Raw genomic sequence first — 11,897 nt, forward strand, 5'->3', positions numbered from 1 at the left:
TCAGCAGGAGTCTCGTTCCCAAGCTTTATAGGTGCTGCCTCTACTCGTCCATGTCCCATACTACTACTGCATTTAAAAATGGACTCCTCTACTTCATAGTACTGTGCTTCTGGATGCAGCAGCTTTATCAAGATTAATCTCATGCACAAATGAAGCACCAGATCTACCTCTGCACTTAATTTCTTTATTAAGTAATCTCTGAATAAAGTCAGAGAGAAGGGATCATAGCTTAAGATTATGTCATCTCTAGGGTCTTTCTTTGTCTTACTCTCTACAGTAATACCATAGAGGAAAATCAATGAGCTTCCCATCTCAAAATTCCCCAGTCACCTCCTGACTAAGGCACTCCAGAGGGGAAGTGACAGCAAGAGAACTGATCCCAAACTTGCTTTACGGGAAGTGCTGTATTGCTAAATTAACACATGACTCTCTTGCTCCATCTTTGAAAGAAAGACAGTACCAGGGACACCTAATCCAAGAACAGGCCTCAGCTCATGGTTCATTTCCAGCCTGATACAGAGAAAAACGGACCCCCAAAGTGGTGTTCTTTCCTAAGCACTGCTTAGGTCAACACCTGGAAGAGTACACTGGGAATTGGGAAGTGGAGATCTAGGAACTGGCACCTATGATTTGTCATATACAGATCCAGTCATTAACTTGCACTTTATATGGAGCACATTTCTCCTCCTCAAGGACAAAAGCAGATCTTTATTGTTAAAGCAGTCTCATACTGCACACTGGGAGAAAGAGCTGAAGCTAAACCTTTCTCTAAAATCAACATGAACAAGGTTCATCAGACAGAACTGAGGGGACTTGACAGATTAAATGTCCAAAGCATTTTAGATTTATTTTTGGTGTCTAAATAGCCATCAACAATTTTTACAGGAACTGTGCTTACTACTGCAGAACTTGCTACCCATTCCAAGAGAATTCAGAAACCAAACAAGTTATTTCCTCACTGCAATCAAAAGGCATCACGTTTTCTCTGCAGCACAAATTAGTTGCAAGAGTAACTTTTATTAATTCGGGAATGTGAAACTCAGAACAAAAGTACAAACGCCAGATAGCGGCTGACTCCCATCCTCTGAGGATTGGGCCTCTTTCACTTCCAATAGGAGTGGTTTTATACCATGCTTTTCCAACATCTTGTGCCTTGGTTGCTGTGGGGCCTCAAACACAGTATTAACAAATGTTAGATCTCACAAGCTTTGCATGCTACTTGGTGATCACTACGTGCTCCTTGACTCTCTGTTCTTTTTTGTCCCCTGTGTGCCTGAAGCACAGCTGCTATATGCTCTCAGCAGCCCTTTTGAGCAGTGTCCCACTCTGGACATACTCTCAGCTGCAGCTCAGGTCTGCTGCTATTTTCCTGTTCTGCTACCAAATGCAAATAGCACAGCTATTCAGCAGGTCACAGATCAAGCCACCCATGCGTTTCTGTCTGAGTCCCAAAGCAGCGAAGCATCAGCAGCCACCAAAAGATAATAAATGGTTAGTCATCATCTGGAAGGGTACAGAGAACAAGATACAGAGTTTTTTTCCTGCTATCTAAAACCATGCTGCAGCCATATCGTGCGTACTGCATGCAATTTGTATCTTTGCAGCTTAAGGATATAGTAAGAGCTAGAGAAGGCACTAGAGAAATACACCAAAAAAACTGAAGGGAAAGGAACAGCTGCTTTGATGCAAGAGACTAAAGAAGTTGCAGCCCTTCAGTATTGAGAGAAAAAAGCTGAGGCAGGACTTGGTCCAGATTCACAAAGCTTTGGATAAACTGAACCTGGAACTGTTTTTCACCAATGAGGTATCCAAGAAAAAGAGTTCTACTAGGCACCTGGTGAAACCAACAGAGCAGTTTAGGATAGAAGGAAGTACATCGCACAGCAAGCAGTCAAGTTTGTATGCCAAAGGTGTGGAAACCTCCACAAGGGGTAGAGATCCTTGAAATGGCTACAACTTGCATGCTGATACTGAGGAAGTATGACAGGCTTCACAAGCAAAGAGTATGGTGTTAGGAAGACAGAAAGCAAAAGGGTTTACATCTTTGAGGAGATCTGAAAGCTGCTGTAGGTTACGACTGAAGGGCAAGACTTCCATGTAAGTTTTGTAACATCACCTCAAAGGTCTGGAAGTGGTAGGCACACTTGTAAAGACAGAATCCTGAAGCTTAAACCTGAGCAGAAGGTAAACAACTAATACTGAGGGTGAAAAGGCACACTGAGTGACATAAACCTTTAGCATGCAAGGACCCAAGTGACATAAGCTGCAGATTTGCCAGGGAGAACTCTATTATGTCTACTGAAAAACAGGGAACTGTAATTCCTTTGTCAACTCTTGTAAAGAGGTGAAGAAACATCTCTTAAAAGAACTGCATAGTGTGTTAGGAAAAAAAAAGAAGGTGCCTTTGAAATAAAAAAGCAGCAAGACAGAATAACTTGATGCTATCAGCCTTGTAAAATCTCAGCACATATTACACAACAAGGACCATTTTTCCTAACCAAATTATTAAAGTACTCACCTGCATGTATTTGTCTTTAATCTGTTCACAGGTGGAGATACAATTGGAGATATAAAGATGAATAAATTCAGGCGGGAGATCAACTGCAGTCGTAAGCCTGTTCAAATAGAAAATATCCAGTAGTTTATGAAACCATAAATCTAGTGATTCCACTGCAAAACAGATGAGTTAGACCTGTGCTATTAGTTTATTCCCAGGCATGTCATAGAGAGTTGATTTCCGACAGCTTCCACAAACACATTTCTTCATTAAGAGTCCAAACCTTTTTTAAAACTCTAACACAATATAGAAGCGAAGTTAGATTGATTGGTTTCTAGTATATCTGACACACCTACAAACATTTGCTATGTATTACACAAATGAGTCAATGATGCCAGTGTCCAATTTACAGTGAAGCCCCCAACTTGTCTTGAGTACCAAAATTATTCTGCAGTAAGCACTGCAGTACAATGTTGCTTATTTGTATTTGAATTCCAAGAACTGGATTTAAATGCTCAACTCCTTCCTTAAAGGAATTATTCCAGTTGTTTCCTTACTATGGCCAAAAATTAGCTTCCTTAGTTCCTTCAGATCCAAATTTTAGCCCTAGGAAGTGAAACAACATGAATATCTACACAGCTCCAATAAGAGATCCTGACTAGATGGAAATCTTAAGTAGTGATTAATGATGCACAATAAAAAGCATCTTACTACAGAAGAACTGGAGAACTACTGTAACAAGGAATGGTATTAGTGTGTTTTTAAGGGTTAGCAGCAAAGCACAACTATACCAGCTATAACAACAATACCAGCTACTGAAGTATTTGAGCCGACACTGTTTCTTAATTGAAAAAGCAACACAGCTCTCAAGATAACCATACACTAAATGTAGATCTGCCATAACGTTACAACAGAACTTAAAACAGCTCTAAACCAATCCTATCTCTAGTAGCGAAAGGGGGACAACAGGGAAAACTGCATGTTTTAGACATTTCAGTTTCAAGTTTTTGTCTTATATCCCTTGAAATCAGTGTCTACCTGTTTGCACTGACAGACATTTTGTAGTTTGAGAAAAGTTGTTCCTATGGTATCTATACCATTGGAAAACCTGCATGCCCAACTGGTGGTGTAGCTATCCTGGACAGGGATAAGAGCTCTTTTCTTGCCACTACTGCCACATGTTGTCATCAATAGCCCAACTTCAGGGCAGTAACTGTTGTCAGTCTGCACCAGTGGGGACGGATTTATTTCAGCAATGTTTCTTTCCTCAAATGATATTCAAGGTGCCATTCAACTCCGCTGCAAAGAGACTGCTGAGCAAGGCTGATTCAGTAATTCACATTCAATGATTGCCAAGAAATGGAAAAAATAAGTGTAGTTTGTGGAGAACAGCTGTCTGAAGTTTTCCCTCTGAAGGGACTAGCATTCTGTTAAGAAAATGGGTTGTCTCTACATGTAAAAGTTATTCTCAATGAAGACAGGGCAGGAACATAAAGCAGGATGGCTGTTCAACAACAGCACCTTTTGTCACTTAAGCTGCATCAAGAATGCAAGTTTGTTTAAACAGATAAGCTGCATGGCATTAACTTGTTGTGGAGGATTCCCCACAGCACGCTGAATGTGTAGAGTCAGTAACAAAATTTGCACCTTCCTAGGACATAGCGTATGAACTTGCTAGTGAAATTTATCTATTAACCAGGAACTTGATGTCTGAATGGAAGTTTAGATATTACAGATTCCAGTGAGAGACTCCCGTAAGTGACAACCATTTTAAACACTGTTTTGAGCTGGACGTTATCAGTTTGATAGAATGATTTTCTAGTAATTATCAACTCCAGTTAAAGTTATCCACAACACAATATGTATTTCCCCATTCTTTTCAAAGTAGAAACGCTTTGATAGTATTAAGAGTAACAGAGTGGTATTTTTGAATAAACCTCTCCATACTTGGAGCAGGGACTGAAAGATTAACTGGCATAGCACCTGTGCAAGAAATGTGCTTTTTACCATACTTAATATGGTAAAATACGGTATGTTATAAATAAATATATATTTTTATTTTAATCAACCAAAACATAATCATAGAATAGTTAGGGTTGGAAAGGACCTTAAGATTACCCAGTTCCAACCCCCCTGCCATGGGCAGGGACACCTTCTACTAGACCAGGTTGCTCCAACCCCATCCAATCTGGCCTTGAACACTTCATGGAGCATGCACAACTTCCTTGGGCAACCCATTCCAGTGCCTCACCACCTGCACAGTGAAGAACTTCTTCCTTATATCTCATCTAAGCTTCCCCTGTTTAAGTTTGAACCCATAATATTTAATAATTATATAAATTACAAATAATTAAAATGTAATATTTATGCCTCCACCATCACATCTTTCTGCTGGGAAATTGTGGGTTTTTTTCCCTGTCAAGTTGCAGTTTTGCTACTGCTAAATAGGAAGCTGTTAACATGACAGCAGTATTTTAAAATAGCACTGCTGTAAAAAGGAACTAAAAAACTGGCAGCTTTCTCTGAGCTTAGCACTGCAGATGTCCGAGAGGTTCAATTCTTTACTACCAACCCACAGCTAACTTTGCAAACTTAGCCTAGAGTAAAATAAGGGTTTTTTTTTCTTTAACTACAGGCACCACCAGTAAGGAACTGTATGAAAAGCACGTAAAGCATTTATCAAAAAAACAGACAGCCCAATAGTCATAGAAAGCAATAAATCCACAGCACTTTCCTCCTCTGCAGGACTGATCAGAGCACACTAAGTCTTACTATTAAAATAGTATTAAAAAAACTAAACACCACCAACAGCATAGAGACATTAAAAGGGAATGACAGTTTGATACTATTTTTCCTTCACTGTAATCTAACTAGTCATTTTTTCAATTCTATTATTTACTGTAGTCTTTGGAACATATCCAAATTCAGCCCTGTGGCCAGCCTCACAAGCACTTAACTACTGTTCATGGTTATTTCTTTTACATACTTAAGGAAACCTTCTACTGGAGATAGTACTCACCGATTTACAACTTCCATTGAATGTAAGGACATGTCCATATTGACCAAGACAGAAAAATACTCTGTTATCTGACTAGACTGCATCAATTTCAGCAACATTTCTATAGCTACTAAAGGATTGTTTTCAACCAGGTCGGGCAATTTGGCAGGAGTGAGACCAATATGGTAAACAAGCTTGGGGTCCTTTTCCAGTTCTCCAAGGAGCTGTAAAGAACAAAAGAAAGAGAAAGAAAAGAAAAATCAGTTTTTATTAACTATCCACGTTACTGCTTGAAGAAACTGCTATAATACATCTGAGCTACAGGAGAATGGTAACCCTTTAGATTCAGGCATCTCTACTGAAAGACACTAGAAGTATGTTTTTAAAATTTCTATGGAAAGGCAACTGTGCCCATAAAACCTTTAATAAAGGATTTAGTAGTCTTTCATCAGTGGGTGGCAAGGAAGGGAAGAAAAAACCCATACAAATTTTCAGTTGTCTTCAGTTTCCTGTCCAGCAGAAAGTGTTTCAATTTCACTGTTGTCAGATAAAGTTCTGCAAGTAAACAGTATTTTGTAGTGCTAGCATACTGACTATCAAAAAAGTCCACTGAAATCAGGGGTAACACTATCAAATTTAAGAAAATAAATTTTGTGTTGGCATTTCTGAAATAATTATTTATCAAAAGCGTCCACAGAAGCATAAACAACTTTGTTATAGGAAGATTATTTCCATGCAGAATAATACTGATGTCGCTTACTGATCAACTGTAACTAAGTCGAGTCAGTGCTACAAAGTTTAAAGATTTCTTCCTTACTCATACAAGCCCAAGTCAAAACTCTTGGGTTTTTACAATCTGAAAGTCCTTGGAGCTTCCTGAATCGAAACACAGTTCAATTAAAGTGATTAAAGTTTTCTAAAATACGTGAGTTAATAGATGGCTTGTTAGAAAATCCTTTTTGACAGAAGAGTGCATGATACTTACCTGTGTCTGCTGTGGGGAAGTCAAGGGGCTTTTAAAAGCTTTTGCCATAATTCTTTTTATCTCAACTCCAGTGCTGTTCTTAACACACATTGACTTATCCCACTGAATTGTGTGGTCTGGCTCTATTGGATTTAACCATGCCAATTCATCCTCACATATATGGAGCGGAGGTGGTGGTCGAATAAACTCTGGGCGAAAGTGACCTAAAACGGCAACAATGTGAAATGGTTTTTAAGCTTCAGGTATTCAGTTTTACATCAGCACAAAAAGGAGACCCCCAAAGCCGCCATTTCTTTAAGCCATTGTAAGAGCATTACAATGTTATTTGCCTCCCAGCTAAACATTTATTTGTTATTTTTAGTGATTGGCCTGTTTTTCCTTTTGATTCAGATCACTAAGTTACTGTTTTTATGGTCTTTCCACAGTAACTGGATCTTGGAAGGTGTTAACAGTCAATGCAAAGCTTAGTGTTAGGGCACTAAGATCTGAGGGGCATGAGACCCAGTGTTTTAGCCAACAGATGACACAAGTAACAGCTTGAAGACAAGCTCCTGGTTTTTAAAAGTCTGGAAATGTGAACACTACGGAGTCTGATCTGGAGCTACCCTGACACAGTTTTGCACTGTTTTATTCAGATGAATTCCCAGTTCATGCCCTGAACATACTTCTGAATTTGATTAGATTTCATTTGGAGAAGTATAGTAACATAGCATGTCATGACAGGCTAAGAAATTTGGGGCTGTTCAGCTTGGAGGAGAGAAGGCTGCGTGGAGACCTCCTAGCAGCCTTCCAGTATCTGAAGGAGGCCTGTAAGGCTGCTGGGGAAGGACTCTTTAACAGGGACTGGAGTGGCAGGACAACGGGTAATGGGTTTAAACTGAAACAGGGGAAGTTCAGGTTAGATATAAGGAAGAAGTTCTTTACAGTGAGGGTGATAAGGCACTGAAATGGGTTGCCCAGAGAAGCTGTGGCTGCCCCATCCCTGGCAATGTTCAGGGGTAGGTTGGACAGAGACTTGGGTGACATGGTCTAGCAGGAGGTGTCCCTGCCCATGGCAGGGGGGTTGGAACTAGATGATCTTAAGGTCCTTTCCAACCCAAACCATTCTATGATTCTATGAGTTACAGAACCAAAGATGTGAAAATACACATACTTTCTATAGGAGGTTTTGGTCCACTCACTAAGGCTTCTGTGATCTGGGAGGCAACAGAACTGTCAAAACCGGAGTTGGAAGAATCTGGGTCAGGATCGCTGAGGATGCTGGGGAAGCTGGCTTTGCTCTGTGTTGGCAGCTCAGACTGACGTTCTGAAAGAAAGCCCGTCCATAATATTAAAGCGTAAAATTGAAACAGAAATGCCTGGAATACTAAGAGTAGTGAGAAACAAACTGCTAGCTTAAAAAAAACACAGATAAGATCCACAAGAAATTTAGTACTGTGTCAGGCAGCTAGTACTCAGAGTGCCAGCTGACGAAGGACAGAGGTATGCAGCAAAGATAAAGAAGAAATCAATCTGAAATAAAGTCTTGGCTTTAGAAAAGGTAACTATCTGATGTAACCCGCATCTAAAAGCACATTAGTAGGCTCACATGGTACTCCTGAATTCAGTTCACATGCTATATCTAGTTTTGCAATCACTTCTCCTCAAGGAGGGGAATAGAAATATCTACACAGATACATTTTCAGACTCTGTAACTGGTCATACTAGACCTGAAGTCAGCTATTCAGAGTTCTCTAATGCATTTCAGTGGCATTGCGTAAGCTACTTTTGTGTTCACTGTCAAGCTACAGTAAATGCTTGTGTGGGAAAAATGGAATTTAACTGTTGTATGATTCTACATATATCATCTTTAAAGCAAAGCTGAGACGAGCTGAAAGTGTCCTTTTAAAGGCCAAATTACAGAATGTAAGCAAGTTACATCAAAATAATATTAGCTTAGTATATACAGCTAAAGACTTGAAGAAATTGGCCAAAAAGAAACTATGGGGCTCAATACTCGCATTGTCAGGTATTTAGGTGGTGTTCTGTCACAATCTATCACCCTTCTGTATCTAAAGAATTAATGGCTGACCTTCTATATTCTCTGTACTATTTTGAGAGCTCCTGTTTTCTATTGTTTTGTCAAAAAAGCTCCTCCGTCCCTATCACTTCTAATCAAAGTGTGCTTGTTCCTTTTCATGCAACCACACTACCCTTCCCAGCTCCTTATGCATTTGAGCTATTTCATATGACTCCAACCAAAACCATGAGAGATGCTGAAACTGCATTCATCAAAACAAAACACCACCCATTGCCAATTTATTTTTTGGCTTTCTGTCCTACTTTATGCAATGATTTCAGTACAACAAGGTATAGTTTTCTTTTAAAGGCAACAAGTAGCATACTTTTCAGTTATTTTCAAAAAAACAATTTTAAAATCAAAGTCCAAATGAGCTGTTTTATAAAACATCTTCTACTTTATAAACTGTTTCAAGCACCTTCATTTAGCTACTGAACAGAAGGGTTGATTTAAAAATGAAGTTCCACAGGGAAGGGAAGGGGGAATATTGGGTGTCTTTTTTCGGTCTTTTCATTTATAGTCTAGAACTTAAATCCATCAGTTGGTCACTGATTTGTTTGTATCCTCATAAGCTCAAGTGATTAATGATGCTTTATTAGAAATATAGAAGTATAACATACAGTCCTTCAATTCACCGATTTTAGAAGCCTGAGTGAGCCCTTAGTTATATACATCAAAGTTCAAGCTCAGAAGAAAGCCAAGTATTTTTTTCCTCCCTTTACAAAAAAAGGATTGAGATAGATACATTGATTGAAAAATAAATAATGCCTTATAAATTACTGAGGTTGATTTTGCAGGTATATTCTAAAACCGTCCTGTTCTACAGAGCCCTGAATTTGTCCCAGGGACCAACATTTTGAAGGCCCACCAAGTGTTCTGTTACATAACTCCTACAACTGCTCGTAAGCAATTAATGGTGCATGTTTACTGGATTATATAAGTAATAATACAAGCATATCTTACAGGGCTTAATTTTGCAAAGCACCATTAATGGCTTTGTACTGGATTTTAAGCCATCAGTATCTTCTATTTCAAAAAAGGACATACCGAAATGCGTGGCTTAGAGTACCCATCCATACAACTACAGTTTTCAGCTTCTTTACACGTTTCATTTTTGATGAGAACAAACTGTTCAGAAGACAAACACAGCACCAAAGGGAAAACAAGTAACAAATTAAAAAAACTCCAGGCTTCTTTAAGGCATCACGTATTCCTTATGCTAAAAATGACAAGTTACCTGAAGTTTGACAAAATCTGAATTCACCAAAGTATTCCAGAAAACATGAACAGGATGAACAGAATTGGAACCAGAAGGGTTTGTCTCACCTGTGGCGGTGTGTTAGGGTATTCAATCTAACTTTTCAAAAGATGTCCCAGTATGGAAACAGTAGCTAAGGAGGACACCAGGGGACATTTGTACACATTTCTACATCACAGCACTGTCACTGTCAGATTCTACAGAAAAAGTGTCAATGCTAAGATACAACTGCAGGATGGAGAAAGCCTGGTTAGCTCCTGACCTTGGAGCAATAAACCACATCGTACAGATACAGAAGTAGGATGGTCAGTTTTCAAGCAAGAAGGTCCATTTGCATGTACTTAGGAAAAAACCCCAGTGTTTTTGGTGTTCAAACTGGCTCCTTGTTCCCAATAATACTTTCTATTTCAGTTTTAGCTCCAGATGTGGCTCACCAGTTAATGTGATCACAACAATCATGTTCCTGCTCCTTTTCTCCTGTCAAAGGATAAGCATCACATTGCTTTTCTTTTCAGTGCAGTGAAAGGGGACCACCTTTGCACTCTTAAGCTAACGCTGTAAGATCTGATTTTGTTTTATAGAACTGAAGATGTAATTGTAATAGCCAATTTGCCAGGTACAGCTGAAGTACTGGTACATGACAGCATGACAGTTATGCTTGTTCTCTCATACTAGAAATACTGCAAAGAGTGAAAAGGGATAAAAATGAAAAGCCACACAAAATCCCCGCCCACAAAACTTTAGATGAAAGGCTTCCTATACTTACAAAGCATTTAAGGCAGTGACACACATGCTTAAAAAGCTGCTTGAGAAGTAGGATAAAACAGTTAAGGCATGATCTCTACTTGAAGTTTCTCTATGTTCTTGAACACAGGCTTGCAGACCCTAAAGCATAGTTGAGCCTTTTTCATATTTAGGATAGACAAGAGTGTTTGTTTCTCAGGTAACTCACAGCCACATGAGAAGTAGCATTTCCATTCTCAAGTGAAGCACAGCTACAAATCCTCCTTACCTGCTAAGGCCAGCTGAAGCCCACTTATATCCACTGACTGGGCCATGTTCCCCACATCCATTGAAGCAATCTGCCGAGGGGTCTTCTTGAACAGCTCTCTAGGGGGGGCCAACATCAGCTGAGAAAGAAAGAATTTTTCTGGAGGAGTTATAGGAGGTAAGAAGCCTGTGGAGACACAATGAAAAACAATCCCTGATTTTTGAGGCAGTAGCATTAATAGTTTCAATATGCCTCACGCAGAACAAGCAAAACTAAACCACAAACTAGTGTCTTATGGCAAGATCAGTGCAGCTGAAGAGTCTTTTGTGAGTACATACGAAACTATTATTTACTCAGCTTCTACAGTGATGTAAAATACAGCATTATACTGATGGTTACCTAAACGATGTCTATGAGAAAGTTGGAGAGAGACTTTTTACAACGGCATGTAGTGACAAGAAATTGGCTTTAAACTGAAAGAGGGGAGATTTAGATTAGACATTAGGAAGAAATTCTTCCCTGTGAGGGTGCTGAGGCCCTGGCACAGGTTGCCCAGAGGAGCTGTGGCTGCCCCATCCCTGGTAGTGTTCAAGGCCAGGTTGGACAGAGTGACATGGTGTAGTGTGAGGTGTCCCGCCCATGGCAGTGGGGTGGAACTAGATGATCTTAAGGTCCTTTCCAACCCAAACCATTCTATGATTGCTACTGTGCATGTCAACACACAACATGTGATGCTAAGACAGCCACAGTGGTTTCTTTACACACTTTCCAGTTTAAACAACTAGTGAGCTATTGAGCTATCACCAGACATTGCAATGCAAGTTATAAATGCAATCTGATTTAGAAACTGATCTACCCATCGCTGTCACTCTTGCGTTTACTGAAGTGAGGAAAATACTCTCACGTATTTCTTTAAGAAATTTGTTTCACAGCTTTAAAGCTGCCAAATGCCTCATATTATGTCCAGGGTTTTGTAACAGCTTTCTCCCCAGCGGAGAAAGGGCGTTTTGGCCCAACCAAGCGGTCTATCCGACACCGAGCCCAGAGACGCTCGCCATGTAGAATTCCCACCACGTTTTCCAAACGCGAAGAGCGAGCGCCGGGCAGGA

At 39.8% G+C, this 11,897-nt stretch overlaps 1 protein-coding gene across 1 annotated transcript in view; it reads right to left on the reverse strand.

The window, feature by feature from the left end:
- Positions 1-10,974, reverse strand: part of CNOT11 (CCR4-NOT transcription complex, subunit 11) — a gene marked incomplete at its 5' end in the record, with an annotated part of 11,499 nt that extends 525 nt beyond the window's left edge. The window contains 5 exons of the mRNA XM_010013793.1: positions 2,519-2,615; positions 5,517-5,719; positions 6,481-6,683; positions 7,634-7,786; positions 10,810-10,974. Coding sequence (XP_010012095.1) covers positions 2,519-2,615; positions 5,517-5,719; positions 6,481-6,683; positions 7,634-7,786; positions 10,810-10,974 — 821 coding nt within the window. The remainder of the gene's footprint in view (positions 1-2,518; positions 2,616-5,516; positions 5,720-6,480; positions 6,684-7,633; positions 7,787-10,809) is intronic.
- Between the last annotated feature and the right edge of the window lie 923 nt (positions 10,975-11,897).

The sequence above is a fragment of the Nestor notabilis genome, unplaced genomic scaffold (assembly GCF_000696875.1).
Source record: "Nestor notabilis isolate BGI_N333 unplaced genomic scaffold, ASM69687v1 scaffold9594, whole genome shotgun sequence".
Taxonomy (NCBI): Eukaryota; Metazoa; Chordata; class Aves; order Psittaciformes; family Psittacidae; genus Nestor; species Nestor notabilis.